Source organism: Pimephales promelas, chromosome 23 (genome assembly GCF_988280905.1).
Source record: "Pimephales promelas chromosome 23, fPimPro1.hap1.1, whole genome shotgun sequence".
Taxonomy (NCBI): domain Eukaryota; kingdom Metazoa; phylum Chordata; class Actinopteri; order Cypriniformes; family Leuciscidae; genus Pimephales; species Pimephales promelas.
The window spans coordinates 8,620,675-8,639,998 of NC_142791.1; the positions used below are offsets into that span (position 1 = coordinate 8,620,675).

Here is a 19,324-nt window from a genome sequence, read left to right on the forward strand (position 1 = left end):
TGTGTGCGAGACTTTCTTATCTTGAATTAACGACTGTAGCATCAAAAGCAGTTTGTTGTTATCGCACAACAGGTATATGACGTTAAGAGCCGTAAGATAGAATTCAAAGAGTTTAGATCAATATTGACTACTAAAGGTCACAAGGACAGGAAACTGAACCTATTTGGTTTATTGAATCTGTGTGACGTATTCTGTTTTGAAGCACTGCTTATATATGGGACACAAACACAAAAGTAGCATAACTAGTACAGAACAGGCAACCTTTATGAGGAAATGATTGTTAATGAAAAAGCTTGTACATAAATAAAAAAAAAAGCTGCCATTTACATTTTATAAAAAACGCAAACGAAACATGAGTTCTTCTGACTCAGTACTCGAGCTTGAACATCCTGGTGTTGATGCGATTTATGCATGCAAATTTAATATCAACAGGAATGTCTTGGCCTCTACCGGTTTTGAGATGTATGACGACATCAAGATATAAGTTCTTACAAAAGCACATTTAAACCATTTTCAGTGTAACTGTGCACGTAAACTAGGGCAAAAGAACATGTGCATTACATTGCGATTTCTGTGTGCTTGGTAGTGCTTTTTTGTTTTCATGCCACATGAGTGGATTGTCTCATGACAATCTCTTTAAAAGCATGGTGGTGGTGAGAAGACGCTTGCATGATTTTACCGAAGAGTGCAAACTGATATGCTTTTCATCCATCAATATGTTTGCGCATCAATAAATATACTGTAAGCTACAGGTTACTTCTCATTGCTTAAGGCCCTGGTTTTAACTATACAGACACAGATAGATGGTTTAAATCCTCTGGGCCAGAGTTCACGGTTCATGTCTTGATCTTAAAACTTGACTGACGTGGCCAACTGTGTTCGGATAGTTCAGTCTATCTTGATCAGTTCTGCACCCTGGTCTATCTTCAGTCGGTTCTCCAGACGTTGTTCAGTAGCTTCACGACTTCCTCGTAGAGAACAAAGACAATGGCAACGTCCAGACACACTCGGCCCAATCGGGGGACTGTGCCTTTGTAGAAACTTGAATTCAAAGCAAGAAAAGTGTAAGGAAGAAGAAAAGGAAGTTAAAAGGATACAATATTTATGAGAAAACATACGCTTGAGGGCCTTCGTTCTTCAAAATCTGGAATGCGCAATCCATGGTGCTCTTGTAGCGATGAGCCTCCAAACCCTAAGACAAATGGATCACAAAATATCAACAAATGGTATTTAAAGGGACACCACTCAGCAATCCCGTTTTTGTCAAACAGCGACCTCTAGAGTCGCTGTGGAGTACTTCTATTTAACGTTGCTGTCATAAATACCACTCGCGCATGTTTAATGAGATCTAATATATGTTGTTAGTGGTGAGAATTTTCACGTGATTATTATCCTCATAACCATTTCAATAACTCTGAAGCTGTTCAATTAAGCTAAAAAAAACTGCATAGAATCCCTTTAAAAGTAGTTTTAATTAATTATTTTAAAAGATTCTGCTAACCTGCATTCGAGTCTTCACCACATCAAGGGGTGTGTTCCCAAAAACACTAGCTGCCCCGGCTGTCGCTCCGAACATCGCTGTAACCAGCGGGTGCATGTCACGACTGGGGTCATCACCTGAAGATAAAGCCAAGATGATCAGTTTTCTTAAACACCCATATACTTTAGAGTATTATTGTTGGATCCCATCCTCACCTTTGTACCAGTTGCGCAACAAGTTCATAACATAAAAGCGTATCGCCTGGTTGCTACCCTGCTTCAGAAGTGTAGCAGTCAGTCCTTGATATGTCCCTCGAACACCTACAAGCACGGAATAAAATGTACGAGTTCACACTTCCATTTAATTAGAGTGGATAAGATTTAATGTGTATTTGGCATGCTGTCCAGGGGAAGGGCTCCGAGCTCGGAGTTTGGCCCGAACACAGAGTACTCCCTCTATGTAAGCGTTTAGGACTGGGAGTGTGGAGAAGGGGTGGTGGAGGGGTGCTGCTAAACTATCAATGGAGTGAGGTGAGATTGCTGAATCTATATATACACCTCTTATCATTGATTGTTGAGTGCACTCAACTTGTGTTAATTAACTGAACATGCTCCTCCCGAACTTTGTTAATAAAACATCATGTATTATTAGACACTTTTGATTAACAAGAAATATTTTTTTTTTTTTGTTAGAAATATATAAATTGTTCGATTTTTCAAAAACTATTAATTTAATTTAAAATAGAATAAATGTTAATATTTTTTAAAAATATTTTTTTCATTTTCAAAAAATGTATTTTACATTTTATGCGTTGTTTTTTTTTAAATTATTATTTTATGTTTTTATTAAATGATTTATTGAATTGTATATATTTAAAAACTTAGTTTATTCTATATTTTTATATATTTTTATAGTATATATATATTTATATATATTTTTTATATATAGTTTTATATTTTTTTTTCTACAACCATTTTTTAATGAATGGTCCATCTCCTCCTACTGTCTTAATTAATACATACGTTTTTGGTCTAATATAAGTACCTTGATCTCTGATGATTTCCCGTACGCCGTGGAAGAACCCTCGGTAGCGTGGCCTCAGAGAGCACTGGTCATGAATAAACTTCACCTGAAAATAATACAGACAGGGGATTAATATTTTGAGTAAGAAACAGAAATAAGAATGTATGAACGCAAATCATTTCTCCTTCTCTGAGAGTAAATCCATCATGATTACACAGTACACTGTGGTTCTCACAATATACAGTATGATGTGGCAGACAACTAGTTGTCCAGTGCGGTTCCATTCATTCAGCACAGGTTTGTCAAGAATGCAGTTGTGAAAATGTGCAGGTATCAGTTTGGTTAAAGAATGGTTCTGTCATGCTCATAAAAAAACCCAAAAAGCTGTATGAATCCAACCATATGATGGTGCTGCCAGTTTTGTTTTGTGTGAAACATGATAGTGGTATTAGGGATGAAGATAAACAGTGCGTAATCAACGTAATCGATGATGTCGACGCGTCGTTCCAGCCCTAATGTATAACCAAAATAACTAGTTACAGTCCCACCTTGACGGTCTCCATTGGACAGACCACCAACACCGCTTCAGCAATTCCCGCTCCAAGCCCACACAGTAAACTTCCTTTATTGTCAAGCCGACCTGTGGCGTCCCTCATCGGGTTACTAAGAACCTCGAATGTTCCAAACCTGCCATAATGTCAAAAACAAAAGCATAAGCAAAAGACACACTATTCATGGTGAAACAGGTAAAGACCAATGTTTCTTACCGTACTGCAGATTTCGGGATGGATCCGTAAAGCAGTGAACTAAGCCCTCTATACAGACCTCTCAACCCATGATCCTGCACTGTCAGCTTAACACAATCACCTGCGCAAAAATACAGGTTACACAATTTTATTTACACATTCAGTTAAACCCCCAGTATACATTAAGCTAAATCAAAGGAGAAACAAATGTCATTTTGTATGCCAAAAATGGAATACAAATTGAAGTGTCATACACAAGCTATTTCAGTCTGCATAGCTCTAAAGGCTGCTAAAGGCAATCGACCCCCAACACAATTTGGCTTGCCGTAAATACTTTGCGATCTATGGGAGATCTGAACCTGCGAAACCTACATCAGCCTTACCATTCATTTTATTAATGGCCGAGAGCTGAAATCCGCTTGTCAGCAAAACCAGTTACTTTCCAAGTGAACACACCAGGGAGATCATTGCAGAATGCACTCTCTGTACTTGTTTTGCTCTTTTTCAGTTACATCTACATACCCTAAATCCAACCAACAAACATGACCTATGCTAGTCAACATATCTCTATTTCCCATTGTCAGCCGCATTGTCGCTTGTAACAGAAGCAGGACAGAGTTGCAATAAAACGAAAGCATCAACAGATCTTTCTTCTGTATTGTGACATACATCTGAGAAAAATGACTCATTATTGGAGAAGTCCTAGATAAGTCACAAGAGAGAAGTCTGTTGTTTTCATCGAAAAGTACAGTTATGATATTCTGATTAAACATTAGGAGGACAAAAAGAAACATGTACACAGTAGCATGCTTTTAGAAATTAAATATTGGTGATTTTTAATGCCAGTTGCACTCACCTATCCCTCGGTATCGAGGAGGGTTAGCTCTTTCATCTAACTGTAGTTGGGTCTTCACGTACTCAGTTGGGAATGTGATGCAGATCTCAATGCCTCCAGCAATGCCACCTGGGTAAAAATAATATCATCAGTAAATAAAGCGTGCCTAAATTGCATTCAGTGACATCAGCGGCAAAGATTTGTTTCAAGCTTACAGTTGTTTAACTTCCATCAAGGACAAGTCAGTTTCATAAATGGTCATGTTGTTTTAGTTTTACTTGGTTTAAAACCCAATGTATGCAACAATATAATCAAACTAACAGTTCAAGTAGTTCGGTTGATATATTAATAAAGCATAATGTTTTAACTGCCCAAACCTATTTAAACAAATTAGTAAACAAATGAAATTTCTGGAAGCTACCATTTGGTTGACCCAGCAAAGAAATGCAGGTCTGATCTGAGAGTGAGTTTCACAGTAATGGCAGACTGTAAGGGTTATTGAAGGGGCCGTGCCAACATGGTCACGCATGATTGTTGTTGTGGGCTCGCGCATAATAGGGTATCGCGTGATTCACCAAAACATTGTGTGCTTCTAACACAAACACAAATACGCATATACCTGCAAGAATAGCCTTCCACGGATGGGTGATTTTTCTCCCTCCGATAGCAGCGGCCGCTAGATTCCTCTGGCCTGGGTAAATTTGGGGAATTGGGGTAAAAGTGCGCGTCGAGCCCCCGCCAGCGGAGGCAATCCGGGTCAGAGCTTCAGGATGCTGTTGCGGCGTGCATCCTCGTCTCAGTATAACATCTTTACACGGTCCCTCCGAAACAGAAAACGGTTTATACAAAGACGACATGATTTAAATGATGTTTTACGCCCAAAGTGAAAATCTGTGCCGTGTGTGACGACACGCTGGATGCGTCTGCCCAATTGGACGAAGACAACACAATCACAGAACGACCATTCCGAGGCGTGGCGCTGCGAGGAGCTCATGAATATTAATATAGAGGTCATGCAGCGAGCTCAGTCATTGGTCCGCTTGAAACATTTGATTAATCTATAACTCTACTCATCTTTCGTCATATTAATAACGTGTATTACCCGAAATAGTTGTTTCAGTTGTGCCTTACATCCACACCCACATTCTAGCGGTTTTTTTTCTATAATAATAATAGCAAATGTTTGATCGGAAAATGTCTTGAGTTCTTGAACTGTATTAAAATTATGCAACAATAATGGAATATGTTGAATTTACATTAATTCAATGTATAACATATTTTTTTAACGAATAAATAATTGTAAGTACTAAAATGTTGACCACATTCGTCAAGCTCGACCGTTCAATCCTATTATCCAAGTTATAGGACAAGTGACAAATGTGTGTTTATTAATGGGCCTATGTTTATTAGTTTACTAATAACTACAAAGCCACTTTTGGTCTCAACCAGTCTCAACTTGTCCTTATTGTGTGGTGATTTATTTAAGCTAAAAGAAAATGTAATTCGTTTTTTTTTTAATGCTGATGCCTGTTTGTTTATTTGTTTGTTATGTTACTAGAAATTGGCACACTCATGAAAGCAAGGCTTGGTTATAATTTTCTGAAAATTAAACTCCTCGTTTACTGAGAATTTGTTGTACATTTAGCCATTGAATGGTCCTCCGTGATTCTATATTAGGCCTACTTGACATGGTTTGGTCTCGTGTTAGGATGTGAATGTTGTGGGTGTTTGGGTTGGGCGCTGGTATAACCAGTGTGAATGTGAAGTGCAAGCTGTATTTGAAGCTTGTTTGCATGTTTGTTGCACACAAAAAACTAACACTTTTTTCAGCTAATAAAGTAGTGTATTAGCTACTCCATGCAGAACAGTACTTCAAGGATATCTTTTTACATGAATGTGGTTGCGGAGAAGAAGCTCAGACGTGTCCCTCAAATGCTGCCAGCAATTTCCCAATTTTTCACCCCACCTCATGGCCACACATTCCTATTGAGAGACAGGACCAGGACTGGAGATAAGAGCTCAAGGGTGACAATGATGGAGGCGGGTTTTGCTCTGTCGCTCCTTAAGTGAAAGGACATCTTTCTACTATTTATCAACTGAAGCAGAGCTTAAATTGCGATGGAGAACTGAACGGGGGGCTTGAATTGTATTTGTTAAGTCAATCAATTTAAAACTCCATATGATTTTCTTCAGACTGTTTGCATGTGGGTAGTTATTCAATTAAACTTTGAATAACACATGTACCCAAACAATTTCGGTTGTCTTGAAATGTTTCACACACAAGTCAGTGTGTGTGAACTCTAACAATTCACCCTCGCTGAGGCTGCTCGACCTTTTCAGCTCAGAACCAAATTATTTGAAATGGTAAATGGACTGCATTTATATAGCGCCTTCATAGACCTAATGGCCACCAAAGCGCTTTACATTTGCCTCACATTCACCCATTCATACACTCATGCATACACCGACGGCGGTGTCAGCCATGCAAGGCGCCAGCCAGCTCGTCGGGAGCAGCTGGGGTTTGGTGTCTTGCTCATGGACACCTCGACACTTGGTCAGGTGGAACCGAGGATTGAACCACCAACCTTTCAGTTCGTAGACAACCCACATGAACCACAGAGCCACTGCCGCCCCGTGGTTCATGTGATGGCACTTTCTGAGACCTTCCTCAAACTGCTATTCATTTTCCTATTTATCTAACTTTCACCTAAATGTATTCAAACAACATAGTATTATTCACTTTGACTCCATTGAAGTGTACTACTGCACAACTGATATACAGTATGGCTGCTATTGGTTAGTTTGGATTTTTCATAGAAAACCTATACTTTTTCTAGTGTTAGTCACTGAATGTTCCTTCCTTCCTTCCTTCCTTCCTTCCTTCCTTCCTTCCTTCCTTCCTTCCTTCCTTCCTTCCTTCCTTCCTTCCTTCCTTCCTTCCTTCCTTCCTTCCTTCCTTCCTTCCTTCCTTCCTTCCTTCCTTCCTTCCTTCCTTCCTTCCTTCCTTCCTTCCTTCCTTCCTTCCTTCCTTCCTTCCTTCCTTCCTTCCTTCCTTCCTTCCTTCCTTCCTTCCTTCCTTCCTTCCTTCCTTCCTTCCTTCCTTCCTTCCTTCCTTCCTTCCTTCCTTCCTTCCTTCCTTCCTTCCTTCCTTCCTTCCTTCCTTCCTTCCTTCCTTCCTTCCTTCCTTCCTTCCTTCCTTCCTTCCTTCCTTCCTTCCACCCACCCATCCATCCATCCATCCATCCATCCATCCATCCATCCATCCATCCATCCATCCATGTTTGTCCAGGATTACATGAAGACAGACTAAATCCAGAAGAACTGCACCAATGTCTCCAAGACACTTGAAGAAACCTAGAAAATATGGCTTTTCAAATCAATTGATGTTACTTGGTTTTAAAATGCTAATAGTAACATAATGCATTGCAGGCTTGTTTATTTGTGAAACTGAGTTGGCTTGTCCTGTCCTGTTCTATCCTGTCCTGTCTCAAATTCAATTAATTTAGGCTGTTATTCTTGTTTTGTCTCATATAAGCCAATAGGACACTTCTGGCTTCAGAATGTTGCTAGACTCAACCATGTTGACAATTCTCTCCAAGTGTGAACTCTTAGCTTGAGGCAACTTTGAGTCACACAGGTTTTGGCTGCCTCAGATAACACCTGAAACATGAGGTTTGTTCTTGAGATATGAACTCTGAATCTATATAAATATTTAAATACATTTAGTTCAGTGAATACGAACTTCTCCAGCCTCAACAACTCCCAACAGACATTGATATATCTAATCAGGCTGCATTGATTATGGAATCCATTATCAGTTTACCACTCCTGAAATAAAGATGACTTAACTGAGAAAGCCAAGCCTGGTCAGACTCCAAAAAAGTGACATCTGGTCCATAAAGTCCTCCGCTTAAGTATTAATAAATAAAAATTCAAACAGATTGTTTTAGACTCTTAACATTGTTGACAGTTTTAATGTAGGTCTATACAGTTTTAATGTATATGTAATATGTATATTTTTGACATACATCCTTAGTAAATACTATTTGACAACATTGCACATAATGCATTAGCATCATTTCAAGCTTATAATAGTAAAGACAAGAAATCCATGACTCTTGAAAGATCCGATTTCCTCACTGCTGACAAATGAAAAAGTATGTATACAGTATAATGCTGAAATAAATAATTGGATTTCACTTGGTAGCAGTGAAGCAGACTGTCGGTTTTGACCTCAAAGAACAGTAATACTGTATTATTGAAATGCAATTATATTATTTCACAAAGTCCTGTCCTAAATTGTTTACCATGTATTACTAAAAACTATATTAAAAGAGGATTAAAAAAATATCAACAATTTCACAGCTTATTTCGCAACCATCAACAGACGGAGGGACATACTGGACTTTTACGAAGATGAACTGTTTCTCTGCTCATCAAACAACAGACATTTTACCTGCACAAAAAAAAAATCAAACAACAGTGATATCAAACAACAGTGCAAACAAAAAGTCAATAGAATTTATAATTCTTATATAAATCACACAATAGTGAACATTTATTTGCATCATACTATTTTTATGTTGTGTCCAATAACCGATGCACATCATAAACAACTACGTAAATGAAGAATAACTTGAAGCAAACTGAGTAAAATCAGGAGTACAAAATGTGTTTGTGGTTATAAAATACATACACTCACCGGCCACTTTATGAGGTACACCTGTTCAACTGTTCAATAATGTAAACATCTAATCAGCCAATCCCATGGCAGCAACTCAAGATGACTCAGGTCAAGATGATCTGCCGAAGATGAGCATAAGAATGGAAAAGAGAGCTGATGGTGCTCTTTTGGTGAAACAATTTACTTCATTGGAATGGTACAAAACTTAGTAAGGGTTTAGCACTTGCTACTGTGATTCGAAAAGGTTATATTGTCCTGAAAAAATAGTCACTTGAGTCAAAAATGTCCGCATTGGAAATAAATGGGAGACAAATTTTATCTAGTGAAAACGTTTGGTACTGCAGCCAAACAAAATCTTACTAAAAGCTAATTTTTTGAGATATCAACCTTAAATTTGCAACACATTTTAGGTTTAGGGCGTTGATTTAGCAGTTTTTGAAAATATATATTTCATATAAAAATGTCATTATTCGCAACAATAAAAGTAAAATTCTGTGACTTTTTTCACTTCAGCAATAATCTGCCTAGTGTCATCTTTGAAAATAGATAAAAATTAAGTCTCTGCTCAAAAGCATTCAAGATTTACCACAGTTTAAGTTGGAAATTTCATTTGCATGTCTAAGCTCAAAAAGTGAATAAATAATAATATAATTAAGTACCATAAAAAAACAAAGTATCTAATATAAATCATTATCGAACTAAAATGCAATCACTTCATTTAAAAAAAATTGGTCATTTTCTTGACTGACACAGAGCACCATAGGGTTAAATGACTTTGAATGTGGCATGGTTGTGGCATGTGTCAGACGAGCAGGTCTGGGTATCTCTGATCTACTGATTTTCACACAGAACCGTCTCTAGGGGTTAACAGAGAATGGTCCAAAAAAAGAGAAAATATCCAGTGAGCGGCAATTCTATGAGCAGAAATGCCTTGTTGATGCCAGAGGTCAGAGGAGAATGGCCAGACTGATTCAAGCTGATAGAAAGGCAACAATCACTTAAACGTAACAGCCGAGGTCTGTAGAAGGGCATCTCTGACACACATTGAACCTTGAAGCAGCAAAACACACACCGGGTGACAGTCCTGTCAGCTGAGAACGGGAAACTGAAGCTACAATTCACACAGGCTCACCAAAATTGGAAAATAGAAGATTGCCAATAATCTGATGAGTCTCACACGATATTCAGTTGATAGGGTCAGAATTTGGAGTAAACAACATGAAAGCATGGATCCTGCCTTGTATAACAGTTCAGGCTAGGGATGGTGTGGAGGATATTCTCTTGCCACTCTTCGGACCCGTTAGTACCAATTGAGCATTGTTTAAAGGATTACAATTAAGGTTTACCTAATAAAGTGGCCAGTTAGTGTATTTACTTATATTATAATTATGAAAGTCAGAATTTTGACTTTTCATCAAAAAATATTTTTTTTAAGTCTGTATATACAGTAAGCAGTACACTAGTATTCCATTTTGAACACAACTGTGCGTCTACTTACTTCATGCCAGCGCAGTGTATCACGTGGCAGCCCAAGATGGCAGTGAGGACAACAGCTGACAGAATCCATGGCCTCCTCCTCCTCTTCCCCCCTCTTCAACTCTCTTGGCCTATCAGTGTCCCACAGGGGAAAAGATACCGAGCGAGAGGAGTGGGCTACTCCAAAATGAGGCCTAGGGTCTCGCTGGTAGTTGAAGCGCTCACCACTGGGGGGCAGTGTTAGATCCTCACTGTCCACCTGCAGCTAAAACAAAACTGTTACTGAACTGCGCCATCTAGAGTACAGATACGAGAATGACACGTTATATTTTGCAAAGCTAACTCTCTCAGTCTCAGCTACATAATTTACAACCAGTTGAGTTGGTTGCAACAAGATCCTGAAAGCATGCCAGGTCAAATGAAATCTAACCCCTGAGTCTATCTAGTGTCAAAAAGACTGACAAACTAGATCATTAATCTATTAACAGCATGGCCTATTTACACATATTAAAAACATGAGCTTGTCACTGTACCTGAGGTATGTTGAGGGCTTCAGTGGGTTGAGATTTCAAGCAGTACCAACAAAGTTCAAGGGCAACTCCTGTAGTGAAGTGCACACTCATTAACTCAGGTTTCTTCGTGTGCCAACAAGATCTTTGAACAATATTTCACTAGCACTAGCTATAGTTTCATGTTTACTACAGAACAAACAGCCCAAAATAGCCAAAAGTAAATTAGGCCTGTATTGTAAATAGTTTCCCATCACCACCTGAGTAAATATCATTTGCATTTCAGGGTTGAATATTTACACAAGGAAAAACTGTTCAGCATTTTTAAATGCTCCTTATCTGTATCATCAGTGTAAGCATTTATCAGCTGGGTAACAGTGACAGGTTTAGACATACTCTGTGTGTGTACAGGAGTCGCTGCCAAGGCCTGTGTAATGTTTGGGGTCTGACAGGATTCAGGTTTCTCCTGTGTAACACTCTCACTAACACAACAGCTCCCTTCCTCACAGGAAACACTCTGTCAAGCAGCACAAAGAAAGAGAAGGATTAGCAGGGACAGTTAGGCTAACAAAGAACACATTTTGCGTTCATGTAAATGTATACTTGCTGCATTTCAGACGTTTAAAGACGCAAAGTTAAAATAAGAAAGACAAATTATCTGAACTTTTAAAGCTTGTCTCATGACCATGCGATTCTTCTCAATTTTACTGTGCAGTCTGTCATGATTTTTAATTGTTTTATGTAAACATACGCACTGCCCCTTGCATTTTAAGACGCCAAGTTAAAATCAGTAAACATAGGGTAGGGAAGATGGGGGCTGCAACCGAAATCGCATACTTCCCTACTAGATAGTAGGTGAAGAACAGTACACAACAAAATGAGTAGCTATGTCCAAAAAATTCAGAGTAGTTAAAAAAGTACCCAGATGGCCTACTACTTCCAGTGGGATTCTGAAGTGTGCATTTGATATAAACTTCTCAATCCCATAAGGCAGGCCCCATGTGTATCCGATTTTAGCCAGGGTATTGATGTAATATGGGGAGTAACACAACCAATTCCACCAATCAGGGATAACTAGGAGTCCTATGATCATTTCAGTGTTTACCCACTTCTTCTTGGATCCTATAATGATTGGCTGTATCCGAAATTGCATACTCTCTTGAGTAGGTACTTATTTTGAATAAATAATTACTTGAAAGCCGCTAAAAAAGTATGTTCTTTATAGTATGAGTGTGTATTGTGAATGTAGGCTACATTCGTCATGTTCTCATTATCATGTGACCTACGGTGTCAGTTCGAATCTGACGAATCCTCTCCTGTGGCCCCATAGGATCGTAAGAATCCATTATATTTATATTCATATTATTCTATATATATGCACACTTCAGAATCTCACTGGAAATAGTAGGTCATCCAGGTACTTTTTGCCTACTCTTTTATGAGTAGGCTACTGTGAATTCGGCCATATTTTAATGTTTTTCACCAATTTAGTAAGGAAGTATGCGATGACGGATGCAGCCATTGTCAAAGCTGGAAATAGGCACATGCAGATCAAGAAAACACTGATTAAGTGGTAAGAAAGTAATTGTTTTTGCCAAAACCAGATTTTGTTTAGTAGGCTACAAGTAGGCTAAAATGATTTAACATAAGATTAAATTGTAGTTTCTCTGGAAAAATGAGATGCCTTTTTAACCTGCTAAATTCAAACCATTTTGCTAATATGGCTTGCTAAACACTGGCTGATCTTTAAAGTGTTACAATCTCCTTACATATAAGAACATTTTTCTTTTTAACAATTTTACTGATTTCCTATAAAAATTAAAAATATAGACAGATATTTTTAAGGAATTGGTGAGGTTTCAAAGGCCAGTCAGATCAGTTGCGAAGACAGCGATGAAAGCCAGTGGTGAGAATTTTTAGACCTTAAACAATTAAATATTTTGTGTTTGTTTGTATGGAGCCATTTGGCAGCTCAAATCTAATGGAAATGTGGGTAAAATGTACCCTGCAGTTTCTGGGCCCACCAAGCCTGCACTCCAGGGTTAACAACATTCATTTATCACCACTGTGACTCTGATTGAGAATATTCACACACAGACTCACACATTGACAGTGTTTTTTTACACAGGTAATAGTCAAGTGTTTATTAAGCATATTAGACTAATTTACACACATGCACACACTCGTGGGTCAAACAGTGGATTTGTTCTGTTACAGAGCCATTGTTTTGAATTGTTTCATTAAACATATTTCGTTAAACATATTAAATATGTGGCCTCGGTTTTTGCATATTTTGTTTAGTTGAATTGTTACTTAGCCAACACGTTAGTGAGCCTAGCTGTAACCCGCTGTGAAGTTTAAGTAAATAAAAACTTAACGTTGTTAACATTAAAGTATAAACGCGTCTGACCTTGAGTTCTTTTCCATTTCACTGCTCATTTTTTTCAGTCATGTCACCTAACTGACGCCTTGGGAAGCATTTGACCATGCTTCAATATCTGATGCTTTAGGCGCCCTTTAGCGTCAGTTAGATGACGCCCTAGGATCGCGTGTACCCTACCCCCACCCCACACCTAAACCTAACCGCGTCCTCTAACTGACGCTTTCCTTTAGCGTCAGTTAGATGACGCCGTAGGATCGCGTCATGTGAGTGACGCTAAAGGGCGCCTAAAACGTCAAATATTGAAGCATGGTCAAAGGTGACGCCTTGGGGTGAGAATGTGTTTTTTTTTACAACAATGTCAACAGATTAAACTTAATTTAAACTGTATGGAATTATAATCATTGAAACTGAAATATTTTCACACAAGTAATATAATTTAGAAAATAACTGATACCTGAAAATCCCTTAGTGTCATCATTATTAATCTCTGTACTGATTAAGTACATTGATAAAGAACAACTCTGACCTGCTGCTGTTGATCCTTTGGAGAGTTTTGTTCCTTGTTGCTGTGATCTCTCGAACTCATTCTGTATTTGTGTAAGAAAGACTGAGTGTAGAGATTAAAAGCACATGTTGTTTTTGTTTATTTTTACATTTGAATAGAATCCTTAACACATTAACTTCTTACACAGTGCCTAGACGGTCGGACTAGTCTCAATTCCAGCTTTAGGCTACCCCTTACCAGGAGGATATCAATTAATCCATCTGTCTACAAATTACACTCAAGAGGCTTGAGTGTCCCCAGCTGAGACCTTTTAACGCACTCTGACACAAACCAAAACATCAGCAATTAAGTGTTGTGGAGCTCACTTACCCCACTTGGGCCGCTTGGTCGTCATTAACCATCCCCGCCATCTCACTGACCTCCCGTTTCCGTGGGACAACCTCTTTTTGTTTAATCTGCTCTCTGGTTCGTTCTCTCTCTAACCCCTTCTTCTCACGAAACGGAAACTGTGGCTATTCAATATTTGATGAATCTCAATGGCTCACAAGCAGATTTGCTGTAAAGAGTGACAGCAGTGGAGCTCAGGTGTCGGGCTTCGTCTGCTTTAGTCAGTCAGCAGTCTGGACTCCCCAGCTGAGGATAAACACCCCTGAGGGACATTTTACCCCATCTGCCACAATAGCACTTGATGTAAACATCAAATGGATTACGCCCTAGAGACAAGAGGTCTGTTTGCACACACAGTGTGGACCTAATATAGTACCTAAGAGTGAGCGTGGGTGCATGTGGAGCAATATCTATGAGTGTGTGTTCAAGTGTTGTCCCTGTGGGCTTTTAGAAAATAGACTCTCTTTAAGCACTTAAACACTCTAATTTCATTTGTCTCCTAACAATGTCTGACAGTGAATAACTGAGAATTCTGTCATTTGTTCTGCATTGACATTACCGTCACATCATATATATTATGGATTGTATTTAATAACATTCTGGTGACATTTTATGACATTTTATGTAATAGCAAAATATTAAATACGTGCAATTAAATAATATTGAATTAACACTTTTCACATAATTTATTTAAATTACTTGAAATATTGAGTTTATACCTTAGCAAATAAATAGACTAATATAGCTGATTATGTTAGAAAACATAAAAATGTGTGTGTGCCTGTGTGTGTTTTCCCTGTCATTGCAAGTTGACGTATAGGCTGCGTTCGAAAGCTTAAAATTTATGCTTTCTGAGGACACATTCCAAGGTAGCAAGGCATCAAAGCACGTCCAAATCCAATGTTAGCTTCAATTCCAAGTCTCCTGAAATACCTTCATATCTGATCGAGTTTTGAATGCAGCATAGATGTGTCCTTTGCTGCCTGTGATATTCCACAATCCTGTGCTTTCCATTCTGTGACAGGAGAGTAAAGATGAAAAAGTAAAGAGAAATTAAAGATGACATCTGAAAGTCACGGTTGGTGGTGAGTTTGAGTCTAAAAGTAATTTTTTTAACCAACGTTTTCCACTTCTGATCGCATTTCAAGTGAGAATATTTGCTAATTTCACACCAAAGCTCGCTCTATTTAGCTGTAGATCATTAAACCATTGCATTGTCTCAAAAGTCTTTCCGAAATCAGTTTCGTGAGGTGCTTCATGCACAGATTTCAAGGTTTCCTATTGTGTGCTAATTTGTTGTTTCCATAGTTACTGATTAGTTTCACCATGGATTTCAGTTAGCTTGTTAGCATTGTGTTTTGTTTTGGTTCTGTTCTGTTCCTCTTCCCTTGTTTGTCCTGAGCAGATAAACTTCCCAAAGTTCTTCAGAAAAAAAATCCCTCAGGTCCTGCAAAATCTTCAGTTTTCCAGCATCTTTTGCATATTTGAACCCTTTCAAGCAGTGACTTATTGATTTTGTGATCAATTTTTTTTCACACTGAGAACAATGAGGGTCTCAAACAGAACTAATATATATATATATATATATATATATATATATATATATATAACTTTCATATATATATATATATATATATATATATATTTCTTATGTTGCTTAGATGTCCATTTAGTACTGCCCTTCGGAAGCAACACAAGATACTTCCATGTTTCCTGGAAGACAAATTAGGTCAAATTTTTGATCTTCAAATCCAAAAAGATTTCACCCACCAGCTCTTAATGCATCTTGTTGTTTCCTTCCATGCTTTCCTTCCCTCCTTTTAAAATATATTAATAAATAAAAACAAATATCCCCTCTGGACATCACTTTCTTGCCTTCAGTGGAATACTTTACTGTCTTCCTTTTTTTGTGTGACAATAAAGAAAACATTGAAATCTATTACTTTTAACTCCTGGGACAAAAAAAAAGTGTCCATAGCTGAAGGAACGCCCCTATATATGAGAGTGTTCAGTGCTAGAGGAGGTAGGCAATGAACTTGTTACTCTGAAGGTGGTCCACCACTTTACAGAGCTGCTGGATAAGTACTTATAGAGGGTGAGTCACTCAGATCTTCACCTTTATTCTCTCGGTTTCACTCACTCCCTCCATTCTCTCTGACTCTATCAGCTCCTCAACCCTCTTCACCTCCCCCATTTCTTTTTTAAATGCGGCAGGCACCAACCCAACCGGCAGATGAATGAAATGTTGTTGTTTTTCCACTCACAGTTAACCTTCTGCAGGTGTTTCTGCAGAGCCGATCGTTTGTGATCAACACTTTTCAGTAGATTCCGGGTGCTATTAGCTCGCGTGGAGCAGACATAGTCATAATACACAGTTTCTATACTTCTATTTACGTCAATACACTTTGGAAAAGATAACCAGCCACATTAATCAGACATATCTTGATATTTATGTCATTCCTTTTGTTTTTACTGTCAGAGAATTCAAAGCTTTTTAATGGAAACACAAGTGCTGGTGCATGCTGGGAGCTGAGAGCCTGTGCGCCCCTGCCAGTGCTGTCAAAGAGCATTCTCCCCCCGGCGGGTGAAATGGAACATTTTGAATTGATTCTGAAAGAAAACCATTTCACACGGCCTTTAATATGAAACCTCTAGTACATGACATATTAAAGCTGCAGTCCGTAGCTTTTTGTTGGGTTAAAAATGATCCAAACTACATTTTTTGAAAAAAATACATAACCACTATCTGCTTGCCTTAGCTCGATTCAAAACGGTAAGCTTGTAATAATGTTTTTAACTCCAGTGGTAATAGTGGATTTCCACCGGAGATTCGAGCATGTCTTTGCGTCATTACGTCATCTGTACACATAAAGAAGAGACTCGGCTAGTAAGCTATATTGAGTGTGAGGATGTTGGAGGAGGAGATTTATAGCCTTTTCTCACTGCACTTGATATAATTAAACTTATCAATTTGATGGCGGATCAGAAACAACAACCAGTGACAACAGATTCATCCGTTATAAAATGCAAAAGACTTTGTTCGGACTTTGGAGTGAAAAAAAGAGAAGTTAACAATTTGAGAACGAAGTATAATTTGCACGGTTTTGCGTGATATGATAAGTGAATGTTAGATTTAATCAGTGTGATTTACTGCAATGTCAGAACCAGAACAAAAGTGGATGTTTCTTGTTTAGATTACATTTTTTTATGTTGGTCATACTTCCAAAAAAGAATAACCTGTGATTCGGAATGCCAGTATCCACACCGGCGCTGTGACTGACAGCTGCACACTCTCCTCAAACATTGTGTTCATCCAAGCTGCGCCGTGTCAAGGTACAACTCTCGTAAAGTTGATAATTCCGCGCAAAACTGCAATTGCAGATTTCGAACAGAGATGGCGACAAAGAGAAAAAACTGCAGACTGCAGCTTTAAAGCTGTATGCCCACATATCAGCCGCCATACATTACAACATAACAGAACAAGCTACATTTGAAATCGACGAATGCAGTTTGACGGCAGAAACTGGCGTAAATGCAAAAACATCCCGTGAGACACAACGGCAGACACTGGCAATCAGCTATTAACACACTGACAGCTCTTACGGCGAGAGCAGAGGGTATAATTGAATGGTAATTACATGGTAATTATCATCATGCATAAAGGTTTGGCGTACAGAAAAGGATTGGGGGGAAGAGGAATTTTTTATTTTATCTTTTTTTTTTTTAACAACCTCTCCGAGATTTTAAATGATTCTGTTCAATTATGGCTAATCACTGAAATCCAGGAAGGGCATAAATGGGGGTTGTCTATCTACAAAGGCAGCAGAGAGCTTCAAGGCACTTTGAAGCACCTTAAAGCGCATATGTCACGGAGAAAGTTTCATCCAAGAGTGTTTTTTTTTTTTCCTGTGCCGTGTTGTTCGGTTTGGCTTGGCAGAATGCATCATTAGAGCTGCTGTCTGAGTCACAGTCATTATCAGGCACTTTTTTACCTCTGAAGTGCTGGCGCCACTATCATCAGGCTGTGTTTATGCCTGATTTTTGCATGCATGCGATCACGAGCATGAGCAACAGATGGAGAACGTGGGGCCGCAGTGTACATTAATGACTCGGAACGTTTGGTGTGTCAAGGTTTTGACCAGTCAGGCTTCCATTTATAGTAATTACCGGAGTATTTTAACAGACTCTTTGCATATTTCAATAAAACTGTTTCAAAATGGAGGATGAGGCAGAATGTAAGTGGCCATGACTCACCAGCCCCCGACAGCAGCACCGTGAGACTTCTCCACACTTATGCTGCTCATTCACGGCCCTCTGCGTTTTTTTTTTCCGACACAAAAGCTGAAAGAAAGAAAGGAGAGAAACACATCAGAGGCTCATAAACAACTGTCCCCCATAGCCACCGCACTCTGGTCACTAATGGAAAATTTTCGTCTACCATAGCAATGGTTAATTTTCAGTGGGATTGACCACTAAAGGCAGCTGGAGACGTTTAGAGTGCATCAGTACGATAATGAACGTCTGTTTGGGGTTAAATCGCACTATTATTGCCCGGCGTAAGGTCTTAATGGCGTTTTAACCAAATGCAAGTGTAGTTTGAATTAGAGAGCAAGGTGTGTTTGCAGGTTGGCTAATGCAGGTGTTTTTTGAGCATAATTGAGTTCTGCATTGTGTCCAAAGTCAGGGTGCGGGGGGAGTGGGCTGGTGTTTGTGCCGGTGTGTGTGTAGCGAGGAAGAGGGTATAAGTGCTGGAGGTTCTGCAGTGGTGCATGGCAGTAGATGACTCACCCGTCAATCATGTGACTCATTAATCACTGCAGCTTTCTCTCTCCCCACCCCTCTCTTTCATTTGGTCTCAGTGTGTCTCCATGTCTATTCCCTTCACATTACTCTCCTTTTATTATTCTAAGTTCTTTTTATTAGCGAATGACTTTCATCTAGCAGCGTCTCATTGAACAGAATCATTCTCAGGAGGTTGAAAAGACGGATTTGCTTTTTGCTAGTTATTCAGATCTTCTTTCACATAATTCTGTACATGTTTTGGTCTCATGTTTGGTAAATACTTCTATGTATTTTATCGTAATAATCAGAACTCGTTCAAATGAACATGTTTGTTGCGGAACATGAGCAATAGAGTCGTGACTTGTGAGGGTTTTTAAGAATCAGAGCAGCATCTCTATCTTTTTCATTAGAGATCTTCTCAGGTACATATAGGTATGCGAGTAATTGGAGAATAAAATGTGCCTCTATAGTTAATCGGTTTGTGGTTTCAGTGTTCTGTTATAATACAGCATGA

At 38.7% G+C, this 19,324-nt stretch overlaps 2 protein-coding genes across 2 annotated transcripts in view; both read right to left on the reverse strand.

Annotated features, from left to right (window-relative positions):
* Nucleotides 1-154: 154 nt before the first annotated feature.
* Nucleotides 155-5,073, reverse strand: slc25a1a (solute carrier family 25 member 1a). Its single transcript, XM_039677605.2, has 9 exons — nucleotides 4,704-5,073; nucleotides 4,106-4,213; nucleotides 3,271-3,370; nucleotides 3,052-3,190; nucleotides 2,525-2,609; nucleotides 1,696-1,800; nucleotides 1,502-1,617; nucleotides 1,119-1,192; nucleotides 155-1,041 (listed from the first exon to the last, which is right to left on the reverse strand). Exons 1-9 carry the CDS (start codon nucleotides 4,939-4,941, stop codon nucleotides 927-929), a joined length of 1,080 nt encoding a protein of 359 aa, XP_039533539.1. The 5' UTR covers nucleotides 4,942-5,073; the 3' UTR covers nucleotides 155-926.
* Nucleotides 5,074-7,512: 2,439 nt separating this feature from the next.
* The window catches only part of LOC120482881 (uncharacterized), a 42,079-nt gene continuing 30,267 nt past the window's right edge, over nucleotides 7,513-19,324 (reverse strand). The window contains exons 3-9 of the mRNA XM_089126053.1: nucleotides 18,283-18,369; nucleotides 14,011-15,043; nucleotides 13,663-13,723; nucleotides 11,150-11,270; nucleotides 10,778-10,845; nucleotides 10,267-10,509; nucleotides 7,513-8,540 (exon numbers count right to left, since the gene is read on the reverse strand). Coding sequence (XP_088982179.1) covers nucleotides 8,493-8,540; nucleotides 10,267-10,509; nucleotides 10,778-10,845; nucleotides 11,150-11,270; nucleotides 13,663-13,723; nucleotides 14,011-14,051 — 582 coding nt within the window. The 5' untranslated portion in view covers nucleotides 14,052-15,043; nucleotides 18,283-18,369 and the 3' untranslated portion in view covers nucleotides 7,513-8,492. The remainder of the gene's footprint in view (nucleotides 8,541-10,266; nucleotides 10,510-10,777; nucleotides 10,846-11,149; nucleotides 11,271-13,662; nucleotides 13,724-14,010; nucleotides 15,044-18,282; nucleotides 18,370-19,324) is intronic.

What these genes read in the sequence shown, in the direction of transcription:
- slc25a1a (XM_039677605.2), bottom strand. Translation starts at nt 4,941, where the DNA reads ATGTCGTCTTTGTATAAACCGTTTTCTGTTTCGGAGGGACCGTGTAAA. An exon ending in TCCTCGATACCGAGGGATAG is followed by an intron (nt 3,371 to 4,105) that starts GTGAGTGCAACT and finishes ATTTTTGCGCAG; the next exon opens with GTGATTGTGTTAAGCTGACA. An exon ending in GTCCAATGGAGACCGTCAAG is followed by an intron (nt 2,610 to 3,051) that starts GTGGGACTGTAA and finishes TATTATTTTCAG; the next exon opens with GTGAAGTTTATTCATGACCA.